The sequence below is a fragment of the Silurus meridionalis genome, chromosome 6 (assembly GCF_014805685.1).
Source record: "Silurus meridionalis isolate SWU-2019-XX chromosome 6, ASM1480568v1, whole genome shotgun sequence".
Classification (NCBI taxonomy): domain Eukaryota; kingdom Metazoa; phylum Chordata; class Actinopteri; order Siluriformes; family Siluridae; genus Silurus; species Silurus meridionalis.
This window is the reverse complement of record NC_060889.1, coordinates 30,379,933-30,405,838: the sequence shown is the minus strand read 5'-3', so window position 1 is coordinate 30,405,838 and position 25,906 is coordinate 30,379,933. Positions and strand designations below refer to the sequence as shown.

Below are 25,906 nucleotides of genomic sequence, written 5' to 3'. Positions count from 1 at the left end.
AAATCCTTTTCTAATTCAAAAGATATGGTGAAAAAAAAAAACTACAGGTACAAAATAAGTGAATAATGTTTTAAAAATCCATAGTAGGACACTACAAAGCATTTGGAAAAAAAAAATACAATAAATGAAGCACACAAGACAAACACGCATGAAAAGAATTAGAAATAATAATAATAATAATAATAATAATAATAATAATAATAATAATAATAATAATAATAATAATAATAATATTTAAATAGAAAAAACATTGTGGGGGGAAGGGGGCAATTAGACTTCAGGAATATATGATTAAAAACAAACAAATAAAAAAATTAAATCAAATATAACAATAACGACAAAATAATGGAAATTAATTGTGTTCAAATAAATTATAAAAAAAAATATTCATATAGAAATCTTTCTCCATTCCTCCAACCAAAAAATACATTAAATAGATTATACTAAAATAATACTTAATTGTGTGTGAGGAAAACAAATAATATTAGACAATAAATATGTATCAAATGAACAACTGATAAAGAAATACATTATATATTAATATTTGATGTAAAAAATCAAATGTTTATAATTATTATTTTTTACTTTTATATAAAAAGGATGAATATAATTCGCTCTGTCTCTCTCTCAGGGTGATACCAGCAGTACCCGGTACCAGGTGGACCTCTCTGACGGAGTCCGTGCGATCTATCAGAACCTGACAGTGACGGATGAACCGATCCAGCATCGCTACGAGAAGCCGGGATTTTATCGGGTCAGCGTGAAGGCGGAGAACAGCGGAGGTCACGATCAGGCCACGTTGTACATCCGTGTCGCACGTGAGTCACGTCACTCAGGTTCCTTCCTGATCATCCTGGTTTATCTCCATAATGCCCTGCCAGCAGCTGAGCACTGAAACACTGTAGATATTGAGCTAGAATGTGGTGTTTGATGGGAACGTCAGAATACACAATGTGGCTGATGTTTCCTCACACATCATTAGCTCCTTATCCCTCAGAGATGTTGTGGAATATTTACTGCACACTTGCCTTGCTGGTCTCAGACGTATCAGCGTGAAGGTAACATGTTCTTGTCGGGGTTCTCAGTGCCTCTACAGGAAGTCCATCTGGAAGTGGTGCCCATTGCAGGAAGGAAACAGGAAGTGAACCTGTCAGCTGTGGTGCTTCCTGAGAACTCGAACCTCACCGTGTACTACTGGTGGATTGGCGATGAAGTACAGGTGGACTTTTGTTTTTATTTCATTGATGAATTGGTTCAGTTACAGTTTTTCAGTGACGTCCCCATAACGCTGCTTTCCGAAAGCTCGTGAAACCTGTGTTTAGTACTGAGAGGAAAACATGCTTTCCATGAGCGAATGAAGGAATCATTAAAACATAAATACAAAAATCTGAACGTGAACAAATTCTGAATAAAAAAAATGGTGTGGAAATTAAAAAAAAAAAAAAAATATATATATATATATATATATATATATATATATATATATATATATATATATATATATTATATATATATATATATATATATATTATTAAAATATGCATTATGTGTAAAAAAATTATATAAAAATGATCTGTTGATAAAAGATTTGTCTAAAATATAAGTACAAATGTAGAGATGTTAAATAATTAATTAAATAATGAATATAGCATTATAAATTAATAATTAAAAATAAATAATACATGAGCTATGACATGCATAAATATGAAATTAAATTAAAAAAAATAATTAAACTGTGAATACAAATTAAATATAATATATTTTTTATTATTTCATTTTGAGAATTTTTTTTAAATTAGGAGTAAAAACAAAATTTGTTTATTTTGTAGAGAAATAAATTTTGTGAAATTTGGTATACACGAACGTAGACATGTGACATCCTGGGAGCACAGAAGAAAAAAAAAATATATATATACAATTAAAAAATATTAAATTAAATCGATTATAAATAGGATTTTGTAAAAAAAATATATACAAATGACAAATATAAAAGAGTAAAAATGTGTTTGTTATTTGTAACTAATTATGTATATTCATTAAATAAATTTAAAGATTTGGCAAATAAAAAAGAGTAAAAAATATGCTATTTGTGTTATTAATTAATTAAAATAAACAAATCATTTAAATACTAAAAAGAATCAATCATGAAAATAAACCCAGAACAAATCGATAAAAAACTACAAATTATGTGTTTAAAATGGAAAATAACAAAAATTCCGATATTTAAAAAAAACTTTGTAAAGGTTTATAAATAAATACAATAATTTACTATACAGATAAAAGTGTAAAAAATGTAAACCTACAGGTGCCTTTTTATTTTTGATCATATTTATTTATTTATTATTATTACATTTTTTTAATGATAATATATTTAGCAGATTTTTTTTAGGTATCATGAAAACGCAATATCGTATTTTGTGTGTGTGTTATTTTTTCCCCCACAGCCGAGGCTGACTCTGGAGAACAGCATACTGACGAGTTTTTCGGAAGTGGGTGAGATCTCCGTGACGGTTCAGGCTTCTAACGGCCGCTCCACCGTGCAGGACAGCAAAACCGTACGGGTTTACGGTGAGACGGAGTTTATTTATATCCTGTATGTCTTACTTTCAGCAATCAGACATGTACATACGTTCCCATAACTCCCTATAAATGTTCTTAGATATTTCAAACGGCTGAGGTTTTCAGCCCAGGGGTCCATTAAGAATCAATGATTCAAGCGGTGCACGTTCCTCCTCTTTTCCACCTGCATACAAACATCCATCCTGTTCTGTATCATCTTGAATCTGGAGATTTGTAGCTCATTCAGACACAAAGGTGTTAATAAGATGAAGTGAGGACGTTCCTGGGGTGCAGTCAGTGTTCGTGCTCATCTCAGTAGGGTTGGTGAAGATCTTCCAGCCATGTAAAGCTCTTCATTTTCATGAAACTGGAACAGATTTGGGTCTCCTAGATGGAAAAGTATTGGGACACGTCACTTTTCTACCCTTATGTGCTTCTTGCTCAAACAAATGCTTTCCATGGGTTGAAAGTGTGTGAAAGATCTCCTGCTATAGAGCTCCAACCATATTGTACATATAAATGTGATCATTTGATCTCACCTACATCATCTTGAGTGTGCTGTATCATTGCTAACAGCAGTGTACCTGAATGAGCACGAATCTCAACAAAATCTAGTGAAACATCTTTCCAGAAGAGTGGAACTTATTATAACAAAGAATGGAGAACCAGCGTGGAATCAGATGTTTAAAAAGCACATACCGATCTTACAGTTGGGTGTCCACAAACCTTTGGCCATACAGAGTATTTTGATTTTTGATTTTTGATTTTTGATGTTACGGAGGAAGGTTTACATGTGCAGTTCCTGGTGTGTCCCCTGGGTGTCACAGTTGCACAGAATTGAGCGTTAACTCCCTTAAATACAGGAGAATTCCGACATACTACACATTTTAAATTATTTTGTTCTCGTTTATTTTGTTTAATTGACTACTAACTGTTTCATTGCATAAATACAACCAAAATAAACCTTTATGTACTGATTAATATATATTCATTTGTATAATTTAGTACCAACAGCAGGATCTGCTACAGTCCCAAATCTAGTGTTTATTATTGACTTTTTTTATTTGTGTTTATTGTTGTCTCTTTGTTCTGTCCATCCATCAGATCACTTCCACATCATTCCTCTTGGCTTTAGTCCCAATTTGGATCGCTTCAATCCAAACATCCCGGATTGGAGAGAGGATGTAGGGAATGTGGTGACAAAGATGTTGGCCAAGGTTTCTCTCCACACACACACACACACACACACACACACACACACACACACACACACACACACAATGTTTTTGAAGACTTAAATGCTTCGTACACATTGCAGCATTATACTGTACGTGTTCCGATGTCCTGAAGGTTCTCGGATGTTTTTCCAGATCACAGGACTTCCTCAGGACTCCATGGTTGCCATGGTGAAGCCAGGGCTACCAACCAGAGCGGATTTATACTTGTTGCCCACGGAGGACACGCCCACCGCAAGGACTGGTTTTGCAGATAAGGTATCGGTGAAAACGCACACACAACTCTCTTTGTAGTGATTTTTGGTATTATGAAGATAGTTTTGCAGGTGCAGTTCCTGGTGTATGCACTGGGTGTCACTGCTGTACAATATTATGTGTGTGTGTGTGTGTGTGTGTGTGTGTGTGTGTGTGTCTGTGTTCTAGCGCTTGTCCACCATAAAGCAGGCTCTGAGAGAGAGTAACATCAGCTTCCTCGTGCGAGGTGGACTCAGAGTGCTCGTGACCCTGACCAATCCTGATGCAGGTACTGTAACACCACACCAATGTTCATAATATTTCACCATGTTTTTGAGTATCAAGTTGTTCTTGAGGTTTTTTTTAGTCTTTTGAGTCCAAATGAGACACGTATTGGACCTAGTGCACTTTGTGGCGTGTGGAGCACCATTATTAATACCCTATGAGTCCAAATAAGACTTATATTGGTCTTTGTGCACTATGTAGGGTCTTTCCAGTTTTTCTTAATTGTTTGTCATGTTGATCAAATTATATTATACTGATTTCACCTGAATAGTTTTAACCCCCCAAAACATCTCAGCATCAGTTAATTGCATGCAAAATGGTTAAATTGGAAAAGCACTCTGAAGCACATTCTGGTCAGGTGTCCAACAACTTTTGTTTAAAAAGCGTTTTTTTTCCCCCACCACACTTGATGACCGAGGTGTAAATCATTACTGGTGTGTGTTTTAAGGGCGGGTAACTAGTGACATGTCTTCCAGAGCAGCAGCAAGCGGTGGGTGGTTTTTTATCTCTTATCTCCACCAAGCTTCTCCTTTCTATCCTCCATTCTTTGATCTTGTAACTGGAGCTGCATCGTTAGCATTGGTCCTTAAAATCCGGTTAGAATATCAGCGCTGAGGAAAGTAAAGTCTTCGGGATATTCTTTTAAGCTTTGAAACTTCTCTTATTGAGTGAAGATCTAAACATTAGGAGATGTCCTCAGGCTCAGATCCATCAAAGAAGAGCAGGACATTTGTGCTTTAGAAGCAGAGAGATGAATACTGGTACGGACTGCGACCGAGAGAAGAAGAAACTGAAGGCTGATATCATCAAAATGAAGCTGGTGCATATTTTCCAAGAGGAAACAAACACCATTGTGAAAAAACCAACTCTGAATCCCAGCAACTTTCCCCACATTGATACCAATCATGTAATATATGGAGTCTTCAGTCATAACTATGACTTGAACTTGGAGACCCAAACCTGTTCCAACATGACAATGTGCTGAACGCTAGCTACATGAAGATCAGCTTTCCATGGGTTGGAAGTGTGTGGAACATCTCATGCTATGGTGCTCAAAACTATTGAGATGAATGTGAATGCTGACTGCACCCCAGGCCTCCTCATTTCATCTTTCAAGGACCTCTGTTTTAAACGTGTTTTGAGTGCCACCTAGTGGTGGTGGGTTTAGGCAGAGGGCATGTTTAGGCATGACAGAAAAAGTCTAAACCGTCAGGAGCCCAATTTATAAAAAAGATGAAAGAATTAGGGGGGGAACGTGTAAAAGATAAAGTGTATGCAGCTCTATCACTCTTCTGGTTATGAGGAGAGTAAAGGATAATGTATTAAATGAAACAGGTTCATATCTGTACATCACTCAGGTTATACTGTTTCCTGCTGGGCTTTTACACACAAAGCAACAAGATTTCTTTTATCTGCATATTAGTGGAGTTAAACAGTACTTATTGCTTTAGTTTCCGTAATTAAGGTGATGTTATGAAGGTTTTCTGTGATTGTACTGAAAAGGTCCTGATCTGAGTTCAGTATCTCCAGTGCTGCTTAAAGCCTCATTTAAAAGTCATATATTATAAGAATATAGATGCTGTATACATTTTATGGCTACAATCAGCCGAAGTTTTGCACAATGATGTGTACTTAATTGTGCAATAGATTAGGTTAATGTTTATACTTGGAAGGAAGCTCAGAAATGTCTCCAAATGTGGTCTGCTCTGAGAACATGTTTCACTCATCCAGTGACGGTCGCTGAGGGGATTAAGTAAAGAGTCTTGTGATAAAAATAATAACAGGAACATTATAGTTATAATAAATCATAGTATTTCATTCAATCATTAAGTATAGTACTTAAGTACATTTGAAGGCAAAAACATTTGTACTTTTACTCAAGTGAAAGTTTAAAGGGACATTTTTAATTTAATGGTGTAATAATTTACAGAGTGGATCTACTTTTTCTCTACTACATGCTCTGTGTACTGCGTTCACTGCTGTGTACTACACTGTTTTCACTCTTTGTGTGAATCAAACTGCATGAAGATAGAAATAAATGACAGAGTTGGAAAAAAAGTGTGTGTGTGTGTGTGTGTGTGTGTGGGGGGGGGGGGATTAAGGGTGATAAGTATATCTGCATGCTGTAAGATAAATTACAAATATCACAAATACTTAGTGTGACGTTTGTGTGTGTGTCTGTGTGTGTGCGCGTGTGTGCGCGTGTGTGTGTTTTGGTCCACAGGTTCTCGGATCGGTGCCGCAAGTCCTGGGTTCTGGGCTTTGGCCGGCGTTCTTCTCATCACCTTCATCACCACAGGACTCTTCCTCGTCTACAAGTTTAAAAGGTATATTTCTATTGTATGGTGGCGTAACGGTGCACGCATTCGTACCGAACTTTCTCATTTTTTGTGTGCGGAACACAGTTACAATCCGAGTTTCCGCAGGAACGTATTAAATGATGGACGGCAAGGTTGTTTAGTCTCTGCCCCGCAGTTTAAACACATTTTAATATTTTTTTATTTAACTTGAAAATATTTGCAACAACAGTTAAATAGATCATTTCTTTAAAAAATTCAATATTAAACGTAAAACACACAAATATAAATTAATTGAATTAATTGAATTTCATTTTTCCATTTATTTGCATTTATTCAATCAATATAATTTGTGATTATTTAAATGATTGTTCAATGTCATCAGTCGTATAAAAAGTTGCAAAAATTCAATTTATTTAATTTTATTTGTATATATGTTTATTGTGATAAAATATTATAATATATTAAAGTATTATTTTATATCCTATTTAACCAAGCAGGCATTTTTATTTTTAATTCTTAAAAAAAAAGTAAACCGTTTACGTTCACAAATGTAATTAATAATAACCTGCGTAAAAAAAAAAAAAAAAAACACGACAGGCAATTTTATGTTTTGTCTTTCAAGCTACATCCAAAAGACGTCTTCCACATCTGTGTGCCCGCAGATTTGTCCTAATAATTTAGGGCCTCTAGGGAATCTTCTGTAGAAGGTTGTGTGTGAAGGTCACATGGTTTTTCCAAAATCTAGTAGAACATCTTCCTGAAACAGTGGAGGTCATTGTGAGAGTCTCAATTAAGAACAGGATTTTCGAAAAAGAAGCACACAGCAATCTTCTGGTCATTGTCCACAAAGGTCAGGAGGTGTTGATTAGTTTCCCCATAGGAACAGCTCGAAGTATAGTGCAGCTCCATAGCACAGGTTTATATGATACGCCCCGGTTCTAATGCGATATCGTTTCCATAGCAACGGAGACTCGGAAATCCCCGCGCACCGTAACGAGTTGTTTTCTGGTTGCAGGAAGCTGCCGGGACGTAACGTTTATGCCCAGATGCACAACGAGAAGGAGCAGGAGATGACGAGCCCCGTCATTCACAGCGACGACACGCAACACATCATCCAGGGGGAGGAGTTTATCGACGACGACCTCGACTCTCAGACGCTGGGGAACGGCCGAGGTACGGCCCTCAGAACGGGATGGTAAAACATCCAAGCTCAGAAGATCCGCCATCCTGATTTCGTTCATTCGTCTGAATAGGTAGCGGGGTTGCTATGGTTACGGTGTGCTGTAAATGAGTTTTTTTTTGTTTTGTTTGGAAGGTAATCACTCGGGTGTCGTGCTGAGCATCACATCGAGGGAACTCCACGGATACCTGAGCAGCTGATGCTCTTTAGCACCGCCCACCAGGAAGGAGGCTGCTTTTAACTCTGCACACCTGAATGGACAATGGCTTTTAGGCCACGCCCACTTATGACCCTAACACGCCCAGACAGGAGGAAACGGGAAACTGCACATGTTAACCATCAGCACAGCAACACCTCACTTATCTATCTATCTATCTATCTATCTATCTATCTATCTATCTATCTGTCTGTCTGTCTGTCTGTCTGTCTGTCTGTCTGTCTGTCCATCTATCTATCTATCTATCTATCTATCTATCTATCTATCTATCTATCTATCTATCTATCTATCTAACTGTCTGTCTGTCTGTCTGTCTGTCTGTCTATCTATCTATCTATCTATCTATCTATCTATCTATCTATCTATCTATCTATCTATCTATCTATCTATCTATCTATCTATCATCCCTCACTCATCTATCTGTCTGTCTGTCTGTTTGTCTGTCTGTCTGTCTGCCTGCTGTCTGTCTAAGTATCTATCTCATCATCTATCATCATCCCTCTTTCTCTCTCTCTCTCTCTCTCTCTCTCTTTTTCCTCTTAATTCTTGCCACACACACACCCACACACACACACACACACACACACACACACACATATATACACCCACCCACACCCTGTCGGGTCAGTCCATTCTCCGTCTCCTTCCCTTTTCTCCCTCCTTCCTGTCTCCTGGGACAACGAGACGTCCACAACACTCACGCTTTTACTGACGCCCAGGGACCATTTTTACTTCCTGTCACATGACTGCTCAGTGCACTCTGATTGGCTGTCTCAGAGAGTCCACTACGGAACCCAGAGGTCACCTTTTTTTAGATGTCTGTGGTGGTGATGGTGGTTTGTATGTGTGTGTGTGTGTGTGTGTGTGTGTGTGTGTGTGTGTGTGTGTGTGTGAATGATGTTCAGAAGTAGCCATGTTTATACGTACAGCCAAAGGGAACCCTAGACAATAAATTCCTCTGTCTGTCACTTCTTTCTCCTTTCATCCACATTCTCAGCTTCTGATGCAATAACGTTTCACGCGATTCTGTCCACAAACGGATGGAAAGATCTTCCTCACTTACACTGCATGGCCAAAAGTTTGTGGACACCTGACCATAAGATTGCTATGTGCTTTTTTTTGAACATCTCATTCCACAATGAGTCTCCATTCCCTGCTCTTATAGCCTCCACTCTTCTGGGAAGATGTTCCTCTAGATTTTGTCGAGATCTATGCTCATTCTGAGACGAGGGTGTTGGTAAAGTTAGGTACTGATGGAGGTGAGATGAAGTAAGGAGGCCTGGGGTTCTGTCAGCGTTTAGATTCATCTCATGGTTTATAGCTCAAATTTTCCACACAGACCCATTGAAAGCAGATCTTCATGGAGCTGGTTTTGTGCACAGGGTTTGCATTGTTTCACTGGAACAGGGTCTCCTAGTTTAAGTGAAGGCAAAATTTCAGGCATCCAAAGACGTCCTGGACGATTTTGAGGGAAGAACCATATAAGGCTGGAATGGTGGGTGTCCCAATACTTTTGGCCAAACCGTGTAGATTGTTCTATTCAGGAGAAATGCAGCAGGGTTTGTGTTTTGTTTGTTTGTGGGAATTTTTTTAAAGATTTTTCAGATGATGGAAGCAGGACGGGGACTAAAGCCAAAAGCGCTCACAAAACCATTTTGTTTGTTTCTTTGTTCGGTCATTTGTTTGCTTTGTTTTGCAACACTAACTACAATCTGCCCCAAGACATATAAAAGTAGTATTTGTTTGTCTGTTTGTTCTTGTTTTTGGTCTTTGTTTAGGGAGACGACTATACAAAAACCTCTCACATTTGTTTGTTTTTTTATTTGTTTTCTTTTATGTATAAACTTTATAATGCTAGAACAAAAAAAAACTCACAAGCTGTTTTTGTTTGTTTGTTTGTTGGATGGCTTCATATGGAACTATAAACAAAAAAAAGCTTCATAAACGAAATTAGCTTTGGGTTGTTTTTGGTTGTTTGGTTTTCAGCCTGTTCGTTCATTTAGTTTTGTTAGCTCGTTCACACGGAGCTAACAAAAATCCCTCCAAACAAACAAACACTCACTGTTTGTTTGTTTGTTTGTTTGTTTGTTTGTTTGTGTTATTGATTGTTTATTTTTACACCAACAACAACAATGATCAAAGATTTTTTCGCTTTTCTTTTGAAACAAAAATCATGAGACATTTAATTTTTGTTTATTTGTTTAGTTGCTTGGCTATTTGTGTCATAATTATTTGTTGTTTGTTTATTTAGTTAGTTGGTTATTTGTTTGTTTGGTTTGTTAGTTAATTGGTTATTTATTTGCTTGATTAATTTTTAATTGGTTAATTGTTTGATCAGCTGTTTATTGTTTATTATTTGTTTAGTTGTTTGTTTGTTTAGTTGTTTGGTTGCTTGATTCTATAGTTGGCTATTTGGTTTTTTTTTTGGTTGGCTGTTTGTTTGCTTGGTCAGTTGTTGGTTTGTTTGTTGGTGGTTCTTTGTATATTTGTTTGGTTAAATAGTTGTTTGTTTGTTTGTTTGTGTGGTTGATTGGCTATTCGTTTGGTTGGTTATGGGTAAGTGTTTTTGGTTTGTTAATTAATTGTTTGTTTGTTTGATTATTCGATTGTTTGTTTGAATGGTTGTTTGCTTATTTGATTGTTTGGTTGGTTTGTTCCTGTTTGTGATAGAACCTTCAAGAACAACACCACAACCCTTATTTGTTCACTTATTTCTTCGTTTTTGCATATAAATGTTAGAGAACTGGAGCACTACAAGACATATTATGATTGTTTTTGTTTGTTTGTTTGTTTGTTTGTTTGTTTGTTTGGGGATGGGGTTTGAACAATAACAAAAACGGAAGTTATTATCTTTTAATTTTTTTGTTTGTTTTGTGGGGACTTTAACAAAAAGCCATTCCATGCCATATACAGAGGTTTTTGTTTGTTTGTTTAGTCTCTGTGTATTTGCTTGTGTACAAAAATACATGTTTGTTTTTTGCTTTATAGAACTAAAACTTGAAGCTCTCACAAAACATTGTATTTATGTTTGTGGTCTGTTGTATTGTTATGTCTGTGTGTGCGTGTGCGTGTGTGTGGTGGGGGGTGTTCACAAAACATATATTTTTGTGTGTTTGTTCTTTTTTTGTTATCTGTTTTATTTTATTGCGGGAACTATAACAAAACACCGTAAAAAAAAGATACATTTTATGCCAATAACTTTGTCGACACCCAACGATACGTTTGCTATGTTCTTTTTTGAACATCCCATTCCACATTTCTGTTACAATAAGCTCCACTCTTTTGGGAAAATGTCCCACTCGATTTTGGGTGTGCAATCAGCGTTCACATTCATCTCAATAGGGTTTATAGATCTACAGCAGATGATCTTCCACACACTTCCAACTCATGGAAAGCAGATCCTCATGGAGCTGGCTTTGTGCACAGGGTTTAAATTGTCATGCTGGAACAGGTTTGGGCCTCCTCGTTCAAGTGAAGGGGAAATTTCTTGCCACCGCATCCAAAGACGTCCGATACAACTCTGTTCCTCTGACTTTTTTGGAAAAGTTTTGATGAAGAACCACATGTGGGTGGAAAGGTTGGGTGTTTGAATATATTTCGCTCTGCAATGTATCTTTTTTATTTAATATCATTTACATTTGTCTCAGTGTCAGGAAAAGCTGAAAAGAACGATGAAACGAAATGGAATTAACCCGTAGCAACCTGATGATCTACAGCTCAGTCCATAATTTACTGGAGGATTGGAATTTTGTAGGTGTGATCTTTGTTCTAGATGCAGAGATTTTATTGTGCAATATGTGAAGAGAATTACCATTTTAATAGGCTTGTGTATATAAAAGTTAGTGTGTGTGTGTGTGTGTGTGTGTGTGTGTGTGTGTGTATAGAACCTCTATTTGTACATAGTTCCTTCCGCAGATACAGTTTTTACACAAAAGGCCAAATCGTGCAGTTTCCTGATCGCCTTTCGGAAGTGGGCGGAGCTTCAGGACATTCCCTAAAGGCCAACATGGCTTCAATTCTGAACATTATTTCTCACACTGGTCTTTAATGTAGCTCCATGTCAGCTCTCAGTCAGGTAGACCAGCTCCAGCGTCAGCTCCATAGTTATGGAGGACATGAACTTCAACCATGGGGAGGTTTTGTGGGATCTCATGATCATCTCATCCCTAATAGGTCCTTCATCTATGGCAATGGCTCAGAATGACGAGACATCCACAGCACTCACGCTTTCATTGACACCCATGGACCATTTTTACTTCCTGTCACATGACTGCTCAGTGCACTCCTCCCGTCCCTAAAAGGTCCTTCATCTATAGCCTGGATGTTGGTGGAGCCTTGGAGTTGCTCGATGGAGAGTCTGAAACATGTCACAGACTCCTGAACTTATCGATACACACCAGAACACAAAGCCTCCTCTGAATGTATCAATATACCAACTACTTACGAGAGTTTAAGCAGGAAAGTGTTTGCTGGGAGTTGGAGTCCGTGTCCTCCATGTTTGTATGCTGTAACTGCACGTAGCTCGAGTATCTACCTGGGTGAGCGCTGACATTTCTTCATCTCGCTACGTCCAAAAGTTTCACATGTGATAATGTTAATTCGCTGAACTCCTCCGCTCCGTATGCAACGGCGTATTATTCGCTCGTTCATTTGGGGGAATTTCTACAAATCAATTCCAGAAACTTGGATAAACTACAGGAACTACTTTTTCTTAGAGCTCGTCACTGGATTCAGATTTTTTTTTTTTTCTTCGTCAAATGAGCAATTTAGTTTGAATTACAATGCAAGAACCGAGGTCAGCTTTTCCTTCACTATTCTGAACCTGCTTGGATTTTTCTTCCAAAACTCTACTTCATACCATCTCGGGGTTCGTGTTTCAGCCCCAACGTGATGCTAGAAAAAGGGATACATTTTGAAGGAGAAACATTTTTTTTTTTGGTACCTCTTTATGCACATATTTGACTTAACAGTAGTTCAGAGCTGAAAGAAGGACGTTGTGTGCTTGCTGGAGGAAAAGAAACAAGGTTTTTGGTTTTCAGATGGAAAAATGTTTCAAAGGGTTTTGTTTTTCATCTTTGTTTGTTTGTTTGTTTTATTTAATTTTTGTGTGTAAATGACCTGGGCTGCAGAACTACACTGAACCGCTGAAAAACACGCACACGCATTACTGTATAGGTTTGTTCTAATCGTTGGATCTGTTCAATAAAACACAATAATAATCAACAACAACAAAGAGAACGCTCCTGGGTGCATCACTACAGTAGACCCAACCCACTACAGTAGACCCACTAGACCCAGCCCACCCTGATAATAATAACTTAATCAGGTTACCTTAATAACCTTCTAACTGTGAGTATAAGAGCAGCTATTGCAGAATTATGATGTCTGCAAGTCTAGACAATATAATGTGACTGTCCAGCCGTCTAGACATCATAATTTGAACCTTGTCAATGGTGCTCCAAAGACTTTTGTCTTTTGAGGTTTATTCCAATATGCAGTGATTTATATCTACCAAAAGTGCTCCAACAAGAACACCTGGAGAACCAGAGAAGTGAAGGCTAGAATCTCTGGTCCAATCCTACAGAGTAAATCAGTTGAAAATGTTGATGTTGGCTCTGATAAAAATAAATCAGGACAGAGCATCAGAGTTTGCTGTGTATGAAGCCATGTAGCCCATGTTAACTCCTGTACACCTTACCTACAATGGACACCAAAACTGATCCATAAAGCAATTTGAAAAAGGTGGCCTGGTCTGTAAATTACATTACATACAAGCTTATATATATTTTTTCTTTTCATGTGGGTGTGGCTTATCTGGGAAAGACTTATCACAAGGATGCCCTAAGGCACATTTATCAAACTCAAGACATGTTGGAGCTTTAAATGTGCCTGATTGTCTCAAATAAGGTCTATGCTGATTTAAAGAGTACATTGTCCATAAACTACATCACCCACAATGCACCCACGAAGTGACGCCACTAGAGTGCAGTGTTTACAACCTTTTTTTCAACTAACAAAGATTAGAAATATCAATAATCAATTGCAAAATATCCAAAAAGAGAAAAGTTCACACCAAAAAAAAATAATTGAATGAACAGTTTATTATATGCTCATGCTTCAAGCAGACAAACTCATATTTTATTTACAATCAAAGATAGAAAACATATCAAAAGCTTAAATTGTGGGGGAAAAAAACTTTGGAAAAAAAATAAGGTAATTTTTAATTTATTGGCCAGAAATTGTCTCAGAAAATTTGGGACAGGGTCATGTTTACCATTGTATAGCATCCAATTTCCTTTCAACAACAGCCTAAATGTAATAAATGTCTGGGAACTACAGGAACCAGTTGAAAGAGTAATGTTGTCCCATTAATGTCAAACTGCTCAACAGTCCTGGGTTTCCTTTGTTGTATTTTTTGTTTCATGATGTACTAATGTTTTTTAATGGTAAAAGATCTGGAATGCAGGCAGGCCAGTTCAGCACCTGGACTCTTTTACTATGAAGTTATACTAAAGGCCTGCACTTAAAAAAGCCATCTGGACGGAAGCATTTGTTGCTCTAGACCTGTATATACCTTTTAGAATTGATAGATACTTTCCAGATGTGCAGTCTGCCCATTCTGTATGCACTAATGCACCCCATTCCATCAGAGATTATTTTTTTTTTATTCATTTATTTTTATCTAAGTAAAAAAGTAAAAAAGTATCCAGTTGTTTGATTAGCATATTAATGAGCATGAGGTCTAAATGATCGTTGGATCTTCATGGTAAGCCCATATTGTCTGCATGAAATCATTTATCACTGCCTAAAAGTGCACATAGAGATAAACAACCATGGTCTGACCACATCTAATGATGTTATTATTATTACCCTGTTGGTGAGGTACAAAAGGAACAGTTGTATTATAAATCAGTGGGTTCTATAGAAGGTTTCCTGTCAAAGCATTCCACGGTGCCTGGCAACTGAAGATTAATGTGAGGAGCCTGCTATTTTAAGAATCAATTATGGCGGATATCAACAGCAATGCATCAGTCCAATACATCAACCTATCAAATAGTTTGAAAGCACAAAGTCAGTATCCCAGCTAACACTCTATGGACATAAGTTTGTGGACCAAGTGAACATGCCATTCCACATTCGGGGCTCTTTTGCTGTTCTAATAACCTCTAGAATATGTGGAGTTCCATTAAGTTTCATTAAGCCTCAGTACCTTGAGGCAATAAGGAGAGTCAGTCACTTTGCTAACTACTACTTAGCAGTTAGCATTAGCAGCACGTCAGCTTCATTCCACACTACATGCTCGTTAACGTTCACCTCGTAAGGAACGCTCACAGGCTGAACAAATCCAGTTAGAACAAGGAAGTGTGTACAAATGCTAAGCTCCTTTGATGCTAACATGACAAAGATCAGTGATCAGTATTAGCTGAAATCAGTCCTCTTCGACTCTGTTCTCCATCCTGTCTTCATTACTGTGACCTGTTAAGGGTGCATACAGGGATTTCGTTACAGTTTTTTATTACATGCAAGCAAGCAGTGTGTGTTCGAGTGAAAAAAAAAATTGTTCATTCATTCATCTTCAGAATCGCTGTACAATACAATGTATGGCCAGGAGTATTGGGACACCTGCCTTTTCCAGCCATATGTGGTTCTTCCACCAAACTGTTCCTCCATATTCGGAGACATCCAATTTTATTGGATGTCATCTGATACGCTAGAAAAAAATGTTTCCCTTTATTTGAACTAGACGACTAATCTGTGCATAAAGCCAGAATTATTAAGATATGATTTACATTACATTTTCATGACATTTAGCAGTTATCTCATTTATACAACTGAGGGTTAAGAGCCTTGGTCAAGGACACAGCGGTGGCAACTTGGTGGTGTTGGGATTTGAACTCATGACCTTCCAATCAGAAGGCAACATTTTAACCACTGAGCAACTACATCCCTAATGAGTTAGAGTAGGTCTTCAGTGACATGCTAGAGAGGTCTGACCTCAACTCTCAATGCTGACTGCACCCCACACCCACTTACCTTACCTACATTGGGACCTGACTCTACTAACACCCTAGTGGCTGAATTGACACAAATTTCCACACCCCAAAATCCAGTGAAGAATATGAAGATTATCTGCAAATGGGAGCTAAATTAATTTGATGTTAACAAAGCACATGCAAATATCATGGTCACGTATCCACAAACTTGTGGCCATACAGTATGCGGTGGTATCAAAACGTTTTGAGATAAAAAGCAAACGTGAAATTCTGTGTGAAACTGGGCAAATCTGCCACAGAGACGTCTGACATGACATACGTTCGGCATATGCTGATGTTAGAATAAGTCGTTCGAGGTGTTTTAAGGGGCACACGTGCTTCAAGAGCAAGAGAACATCACTGGAAGATGATGAGAGATCAGGAAAACCATCAACGACCCCAACCACTGAAAATGTTGAAACTGTTCGGCAACTTGTGCATGATGATCTTCGGAGAACAATTCAAGTGATCTTACTTTTGAATCCACCCTATTTGCCAGATTTGGCTTTTGCGGACCTCTTCCCAAAGATGAAGATCCAGCTCAAAGGTCACACAGTTGTGGAAATCCAGTGCAAAACCCAGAAGGTGCTTAACATGCTTCAAAAAGAAGACTTTGAGTACGCATTTTAGATGTGGCAGGAACACTGGGAGCACTGTATTGCTGTGCAAGGGGACTCTTTTGAAAGTGATAGTGTGTAAATGTAAATAAATAAAGTTCTTTTTTGTAAACAAAAAACAACTTTTTGATACCACCTTGTAATGCTGGTATGCTCAGGATGTGGAATGAAGTTTGTTAGGGAAAGGGTTCTTACCCCGAGCTTTGTAACATTTGACCAGCAGAATGATGGTGACCAGCAGATACAGAGAGCCTTTCACTATGTTATTGATCAGCATGAGGACTGAGAATGGAGCTTGTACATGTGATAGACCTGATGTAAAAATAAATAAATAGATACAAATAATGATGATAACACTATTCATGCTGAACTATTGAATATAATGGTATATAAATCAGTACATGAGTTACACAAGCTAAGTACTAAACCTAGCATTATAGACAGATACTGAATCTAACAGAATTATGTAACTGAAATGATTTCTTACGTCTGACTGAGACCCAGCTTTTTGGAGACTCTCCTCTGTCTGGGTGTTTACAGTGGTAGATACCTTCATCTGACTCTGAGACATTATAGACGATCACCTCGCCTGTAATCTGGTTCTGGAGGACTGATCCATCTTTATAGATATCAGCTTGTTGGTTTAGGGAGTTTGTGTTACGATATAAGCAGTAAAGAATTATATTATGTCCCTCATTTACAGATTGGACAGGACTGTCCAGGATCACATCACCATCTAGAACACAGAGAATTACATGTACTTGACAACGGGATTACAACAGTAAGGAATAAAGGTACTTTTTACTTGTCACATGTAAATTACAGCACAGTGAAGTTCTTTCTTCACAAATCCCAGCTATGTTAGGAAGCTGGGGTCAGGGCACAGGTTTAGCCATACAGCACCCCTGGAGCATAGACGGTTGAGGACATTTCTCAAGGGCCCTAATTAGCAGCTTGGCAATACTGGGGCTTGAACCACCACCCTTCTGATCATCAACCAATTCTCCAATAAACACTCTATGTGAAGACTCACCATGCACTGTGATGTTAACAGGATTACTGATGCCTCCAGACTCAGACTCGCACCAGTACACTCCAGAGTCGGATGTGGAGAGGGAGTTGATTTTACAAGTAGATTCTGTAACTAATCCCCACCATACACAGTCTGGCTCCGCCTCTCTCTGTGTGTACCGTCCCACGGTCCATCTAGTAGAGTTACTCAGGTCCTCACACCTTAGTGAGAGGGAGCCTTTTGTAAAGTGTTGAGCTCTGTTGGGTTTGATGATCAGAGAGACTGGAGGAGATTTACCTTAAAGACAAAACATTACAAGTCATATGTTAAAACATGCACTGAACACATTTACACCTATTTGGTTGTGAGGGCACGGTCTAGTGCCAGCTGTGAACATTGTGGATGCAGTTCTTTGTTTCATTACAGCTAGTTGTAATAATAATTGCTGGACTGCAAGGTGCAAAACAGGCCTCAGGAAGACCCAGTTTATGTTTAGTTTGGGTATTTATGAGTGCACTGGAAAGCTCAGACTAAATAAACATGAGCCCAGTGATCAGTTCAAAATTATACTGCCTCCTCAATCTTCCTCCACACTATACCTACATGGGGGTTCTACAATAATAGTAACCAACACGATAGGCAGGTGGTCTTAATGTTATGCCTAGTTAGTATATTGACAACATTAGGTTCACATGTCTAATTTTTGACACTCTCTTTTGCTCACCAGTGATCCATATTGGCTGTTGGTTGCTGGAACTTCTGTAATAGCTTGAATCTCCTCTCTTTGATTCGCACACATAAACTCCAGTGTGGTTGAGAGTAGCAGGACTGAGTGTATATAAGTTTCCATAAACAATATCACCACGACTGTTTCGTATTTGTCTGTAAGGAACGGCTGTGTACCAGCTGAATGTCCAGCCTAGAGAGGAGTTTCTAACCTCACAGCTAAGAGTCACAGAATCTCCTTCGGTCAGCCAGCTCTGTGGAGATACTCTCAGTATTACATGTGCTTTCTCTGTCAAATAGGAAATACAAATTTAGAAATCTGTACATAAGATAAATTCACAATAAAAATCTTGCTAGGAATATAAATTGTATTTAAATCCAATGCAAATAACATTTCAAACACTAATCAGATCCTCTATCATATTTTATGAAAGGATTTTATTTAGCTGTGAAAATTACTTTTTATTCAGCATGGAAACTACACCATATGGGCTAAAATCTTGCTGACCCGTGATCATAATGTGCTGTTTGAACATGCCATCCTCTAGACCAGTGGTCCCCAAACCCTGGGCCGTGGACTGGCACCAGTCCGTGGGTCAATTGTTACCGGGCCGCACAGAAAGAATACATAACTAACATTATTTCCTTTTTATTTATTATCTGATTCTGAATGATTTTTTATTTTGGAAAATGACCGGATTCTCTCCGCCACATCTGTCGATGACTCACTTTTGATGCATGTCATGATGCCTCGGTCACATGTCATACCTACATCCGCTACCTTCTTAAAGGGGCTGCTCCGGCCACTAACACATAATACATTACCGCTAAATTCAAACCCCCAAGCTAGCAAAATGAACAAACAACAACACAGTGGATTCACATTTATTATTATATTTAGAAAATACCAGTTTTTATGCCGGTTGTATCATTTTAATTTGTTGTATTTATAACCCAATGAACACAATTCAACACATCTCCTGTCACTGTAGCCACAACTGCACCTCCGCATACATCATCTCTAGCAGGAGCATCAATATTATCCTCATCAAATCACCTACGGTTTTCCCTGCATTTTTCCCATGCTTTGCGATTTTTCCAGGTATTTGAAATGAAGGCAAAATGTTTGTTTTTGTGCAAATTCTACGGAAAAAAAAATTAAAAGTATAAATGAAGCATAAAAAAGCTGATCAAGACATCCAGCTTTTCTTTAGAAGTCTGTCTTGTGAATGTTCTTTTAAGTGTATCTGCACCTAAATCAATTTCTTCTCATCTGTCAGACATTGTGGAATGAAAAAACAGCTATTAAATCCACATGAATATATTGAAGCTTATGCAGTTTGCTACAGATGCGGGTTGCAGGACCGATTAGTGAACTCTCTAACCATTCAATCAAAGAAAGGGAAAATGGCAACTTTAGTGGGCACTTTCTAGAGGGCCTTGGAGTGGCCAAATCGCAATCTGATTGGTTAATGCAGCAGCCTTCAAGCAATATGGATTTTGCTGACTGAGGAGGGATTACAGCAGATACATACCTTTGACCCCCGACCACTTGTAAAATTATTGATCCCAGTGGAAAGCTGGGGTCAGACATGATACAGAACTGCTTTCCATGGGTTGGAAATTGACAATCTTGATCTTCCCAGGAAAAGGAGATCATAATAACAGCAAATTGGGACTAAATGTGGAATTTTATGTTCAAAAAAGCACATGGTTAGGAGTACGCAAACCTTTGTCTATATTATGTATTTCCAGAAATAATTCCACAATAATTCATTTCAGTTCCAGTTTCAAATGCAAAAGAAAATAAATGATCCATTCAACACAATTATTCCAGCATACAATTATATACAATTGTAGCACCCCCTGCCCTATAGTAAGAGGGTTACACAATTGTACCATCTCCAGATCTGGGCGTACCTGATACGGTCAGTATAACATCATCACTGACATCTGAAGTCTGAGAGTCATTCCGGTGTCCTCTGCAGGCGTAGCTCCCATTGTCCGAGTCCTTTATAGAACTGATGCCGAACTCCTGCATTGTGCTGTCTGTAAAGATCTGGTTTTTTTCCTCTGTGTGGAGTGTCTTATTATTCTTATACCAGCTGTAGGTCCACTCAATGTCTTCTCTTTCCTTTATGTCACATCTAAAACGGACTCTCTCTCCTCTGAACACATGTGTATCAGGCTTTATCAAAACCACAGCTTTCGATTTCCCTGTAAAACATTCGGTCATTAATAGAATATACATGAAGACTTTCCAATGTGCAGAGGTGAAGTCAGTGTAATCTGGAATGGACCACTGATCCTTTAGGTCTTAGAAGGGAATGTCTTCTGAGAAGAGCATTAGTTAAAATATGTTCTTCTTCTGTTTCAATGAATCAAGATTTAGAGAGGTGAAGACGGCACTCAGAAGATGGTGAAGATAGTATTGTGATCATGGTGGTGTTGGTGAATGCTAGTGCTAGTGAGGGTAATTGTAAGTTGCTCTGGATAACAGCATCTTCCTATTGCCCTAAAAGTAAATGTGCTGTTGTCTATGCAGTGGAGTTTCTGGTTGATTCCGACACTGACATATCGTCAGCTCATGGAAGATGTACAGCTTAAGATAATGAAACAGATGCCTGATCTGTTTAGGATTTCTTTTTAATGATGTGGATGGTCAGAATTGATTTTCAGAAGAGCATGAATTCATCACCCCAACCTGCCTCAAGTGAACAGTTCAGTCAAGCTAACATCGAAGCTTTAAACTGTAGCCTTTGAAACATAAAATCAAGAGTCTTTCTTTGCAGATTTAAAAGAATATTGATAAGACTCCAAAACACTGAGACAAATTCTGCATAGTAATGTCCAAACTAATGGACACAAATTAAAGAGTAAATAAAAGGAATCACCTCGGACACGTGGCACTCGTATACACACGATCAGCACTACGAAGGGAACAGAAAAGGAAAATTAGCACATTTCAGATGCAATGATTAAAAACCCACGAGATTTGAAATGATCAAGAAAAAATATATTATAAAATATATATATTGAGCAAGTGAAGGTTGAGGGACTTGCTTAGGGGCCCAACAATGGCTACTTGGTGTTTTTTATTATTACTATACTACATTACAATAAATCAAGTCAAATGAGATTGTATTAGCATCGCTCTAACTATATACAATATGCAATGTTAAGAACAAATTATTGCAAATTATGGGGTTCAAAAACCTTCTGTGCTGGAATCCAGCATTGCTCCTCAAGGCTGTAGAAGGGAATGACATTGACAACATGACAAGTCAGGATTTGTTTTTATGATGTATACAGTGAACCTGCCTTATCTGAACACTTCAGGCTGCTTGTGGTGGTCATGTTCCTTTATTCCCATGGCCTCCCCAGTTACTAGCTGGGAGTCCCACAGAACAGCAATGGAAGGTGAAAATGCAGGTGCACACTGTGCATGCGATTTGGACCATCTTGTGACAAATGAAACAATTCCTATGATCTGAAGCTAAAATATGTAGTTTTTGAACACTAGTTTGTTGAACAACAGAGAATTAATGGCTGTTGGGATTTTTTCCTGCAATGAAATTCCGGCAAAATTTTTCTCAGATTGTTTTTGTTTACTGCTAGCTATTGTTAGCGAGAGAATGTAGGTCTAAATGTGCCACGGATCAATGACGTCAAAATTCGAACTAGTCTTTTTCTTGTGCTGCGTCAGCTTTAAACTGTCGTACAGTTATGACAACTGAGATCCTACAGTGTGACACAGTGATAAGGTTAGCACGTTTTGACAAGCAACTGTCAGGGTGTATTTTCCTGTGCCACCAATAGATGTCAGTTATGGGCTTCTTTTTCATTCTACCAACTCATGTACTATTTACGCCTTGCACATTCGGGTTTTGTATACCTAGCCGCTGTCACATGCTGACTCATTGCCAAGTTTTGTTCCCCAATCATGCTCAGTGTTTTCCTTCCAGAAAGTTTTCCTTGTCTTTTTTTTTCATTTCCTTTGCTTCATGTCCAAATATCACATACTCGATACTCACCCTATGCTGTTAGTCATTTGCTATTCAGATACACTGATCCACCTGAGCAGGCATGCTAAAGTACACACAATGTCCCGATCACACAATTAACTCATCACTCAGGACATGAATACATGAAAAGAACATTTACTTACAGAACATTACAAGGAGTGGACTGCGCTCCATCCTGTCCCTCTAATGACTGACTGACTGACTGACTAACTGGGTCAATGAGCTGTGGTGTGTGTGGTATATAAGTGTATGAGTGGTATATATGTGTGTGTGTATATATATATATATATATATATATATATATATATATATATATATACATATATATATATATATATATATACATATATATATATATATATACATATACATATACATATATATATATATATATATATATATATATATATATATACATATATATATATATATATATATATATATATATATATATATATATATATATATATACATATACATTATATATATATATATATATATATATATATATATATATATATATATATATATATGTATATATATATATATATATATATATATATATATATATATATATATATATATATATGTATATATATATATATATATATATATATATATATATATATATATATATATATATATATATATATATATATATATATATATATACACACACTGCAGTTCAAACCGAGCGTCAGAATGGGGAAAAAGGTCATTTAAGTGACTTCGAACGTGGTTCAAACGCATGGTTGTTAGTGCCAGACGGGCTGGTCTGAGTATTTCAGAAACTGCTAATCTACTGGGATTTTCACGCACAACCATCTCTAGGGTTTACAGAGAATGGTCAGAAAAAGAGAAAATATCCAGTGAGCGGCAGTTCTGTGGGCGCAAATGCCTTGTTGATGCCAGAGGTCAGAGGAGAATGGCCAGACTGGTTCGAACTGATAGAAAGGCAACAGTAACTCAAATAACCACTCGTTACAACTTAGGTATGCAGAAGAGCATCTCTGAACACACAACATGTTAAACCTTAAGGTGGATAGGCTACAGCAGCAGAAGACCACACCGGGTGCCACTCCTGACCGCTAAGAACAGGAAACTGAGGCGACAATTCGCACAGGCTCGCCAAAATTGGACAATAGAAGATTGGAAAAACGTTGCCTGGTCTGATGAGTCTTGATTTCTGCTGCGACATTCGAAAGGTAGGGGCAGAATTTGGCGTCAACAACATGAAAGCATGGATCCATCCTGCCTTGTATCAACGGTTCAGGCTGGTGGTGGTGGTGTAATGGTGTGAGGGATATTTTCTTGGCACACTTTGGGCCCATTAGTGCCAATTGAGCATTGTGTCAATGCTACAGCCTACCTGAGTATTGTTGCTGACCATGTCCATCCCTTTATGACCACAGTGTACCCATCAGAAATATATATATATATATATATATATATATATATATATATATATATATATATATATATATATATATATATATGGACAAAATATCTCACCCTTGCAATTTTGCTCTTCCCTTTCCCCCATCCTCAACGAACATCTCATCAGCACTGCTGTTCCTGGCTCGTCCTCTGCATTTGAGTCCGTAGATGCTCCCACTGGCACGTGGCTAGAGTGTTAGACTCTTAACCTGACGACCGTGGTTTAAGCCCTGGTCTTAACAAGGAACGATCACAAAGCACTATTAATAACTGCACAGTGTGCACTTAAAATGGGTTATGATGTCTACCTGGAAAGTCAAGTTTAAATTTCTGCACCACCAGGCTTCCACTGCTGGGCGCTTGAGCTAGGCCCTTAATAACCCACAACTGCTCAGTTGTATGTATGATATAATTGTAAGTTACTCTGGATAAAGGTAAGTTTAGACATTGTTATTCGTGAAAGGCTTTTTTCTTTTTTTCATTCTTTCTTTTTTCTTTCTTTCTTTCTTTCTTTCTTTCTTTCTTTCTTTGTTTGTTTGTTTCTTTCTTTCTTTCTTTCTTTGTTTCTTTTTTTTTTTTAGCAAGTCTGGCTTTAAAAAAAGATTGCAGCGCGTGTCAGTTCTCGCTTTCACAAGTCGACATTTACACCTCCCACTTTTTGGCAACCTAACACAGAAAATAACCCTCTGATCTCAACGCTCAGGCCTTACACTAGGGCTGTGCATTAGTTAGTGTGTTCGGCAGTAAAATTGTTGCTAGGAGATGGTTTCCCCTTCAAAGGCCATCATAGTAACAAAAATAGCACATACAGATGTTCTTAGGAAACACCACTAGAGTATCACAATACTCACCACAACACCAAGAAAATGACTAACATTTTCTTTCAGCACATTTAGAGATCATGTCAGATTATAGCAGGACAGAGATACAGATTCCAACAGACTCATTGCATGATTTGAGACCTGTAATTTAGACAAATACTCAAACCTATTGGACTGTTAGTCATTTGTCATTTAGATACACCTGAGCAGGCATGTTAAAGTACACACAATGTCCTGATCACTAAATTAACATATCACTCAGGACATTCAGACTGCAGATAAACAACTTTACAGCCATTTGAATGAAGACATAAAAAGAACGTTTACTCACAGAACATTACAAGGAGTGGACTGCACTTCATCCTGTCCCTCTAACGACTGACTGACTGACTGACTAACTGAGTCAATGAGCTGTGGTGTGTGGTACAGCTTAACCACTTCCTGTGTACAAGCATAAAGATGCTAGAGGAAGTGAGAGAGACTGTCATGGCCAAAAATATCGCACCTTTGCAATTACAATACAACAATAAAATACAACACTTCTCTCAGAAAATTGTTCCAATCACAAATGGTTTGGTATTCACATGCATATTGTTTTTGTTTGCGGCGCAACAACACACACAAAAAAAAACAAAAAACAGAAGAAAAGTCAAACTTGATAAGATTTTACACCGAACTCAAATATGGAATGGACAAAAGGATTGGCACCTTGTCAAAATTGTAAGAAATAATTGCTTTTCAAGCATGTGATGATCCTGTAATTTGTATTTAGACACACCTGTGGCAAGTAACAGCTGTGGGCAATATAGAAATCACACTTACAACCAGGTAAAATGGAGAAACGTTCATTTAACTTTGTGTTGTGTGTCACACTGAGCATGGAGAAAAGAAAAACCAGTAAAGAGTTGTGTCCGAGAACCACCAGCCATGCCTCCCTCCAAGGCTCACACTCTCACTCAGCCTCTCCCTGCTACTAATCACCTACACCTGCCCTACTTCTACTAATCAACTGCACCTGTTCGCACTGGCTCCTGTGCACACTAGCGCGGCGGCACAGTTTGACTCCTACAGCCCAAAGGCACTTCAGGCTTCCTAATCCGGCGAAGCGGCCGAGTGCAGCGGCTTCCTGCGACAAGTCGGTGTTTACGTCGAGATTAAAACTTCAAGATTCCCCACCAAAGGCTCCAAGGTCGCGTTCCTAATCTCGCTACTAAATGGGAAAGCT

The 25,906-nt window shown here is 37.9% G+C and overlaps 2 protein-coding genes across 4 annotated transcripts in view; one reads left to right on the top strand and one right to left on the bottom strand.

Moving 5' to 3' along the window:
• sorcs2 (sortilin-related VPS10 domain containing receptor 2) overlaps nt 1-8,268 on the top strand; it is a 151,962-nt gene extending 143,694 nt beyond the window's left edge. Inside the window, exons 19-27 of the mRNA XM_046851044.1 lie at nt 632-818; nt 1,086-1,219; nt 2,445-2,568; nt 3,664-3,776; nt 3,930-4,052; nt 4,218-4,317; nt 6,538-6,640; nt 7,629-7,786; nt 7,929-8,268. Of these exons, the coding sequence (XP_046707000.1) occupies nt 632-818; nt 1,086-1,219; nt 2,445-2,568; nt 3,664-3,776; nt 3,930-4,052; nt 4,218-4,317; nt 6,538-6,640; nt 7,629-7,786; nt 7,929-7,993 (1,107 nt within the window). The 3' untranslated portion in view covers nt 7,994-8,268. The remainder of the gene's footprint in view (nt 1-631; nt 819-1,085; nt 1,220-2,444; nt 2,569-3,663; nt 3,777-3,929; nt 4,053-4,217; nt 4,318-6,537; nt 6,641-7,628; nt 7,787-7,928) is intronic.
• A 387-nt stretch (nt 8,269-8,655) lies between these two features.
• Nucleotides 8,656-25,591, bottom strand: LOC124386827 (Fc receptor-like protein 3). Of its 3 annotated transcripts, none has more exons than XM_046850804.1 (8): nt 25,504-25,591; nt 21,293-21,328; nt 20,319-20,615; nt 18,397-18,687; nt 17,694-17,969; nt 17,148-17,396; nt 16,856-16,972; nt 8,656-15,486 (listed from the first exon to the last, which is right to left on the bottom strand). In XM_046850804.1, the coding sequence occupies exons 1-8, from the start codon at nt 25,559-25,561 to the stop codon at nt 15,440-15,442; spliced, it is 1,371 nt and encodes a 456-aa protein (XP_046706760.1). In that variant the 5' UTR covers nt 25,562-25,591; the 3' UTR covers nt 8,656-15,439. The 3 variants fall into 3 exon arrangements, with proteins under 3 accessions (XP_046706760.1, XP_046706762.1, XP_046706761.1); XM_046850806.1 differs by lacking the exon at nt 25,504-25,591 and adding an exon at nt 25,013-25,141; XM_046850805.1 differs by lacking the exon at nt 25,504-25,591 and adding an exon at nt 23,936-24,003.
• Between the last annotated feature and the right edge of the window lie 315 nt (nt 25,592-25,906).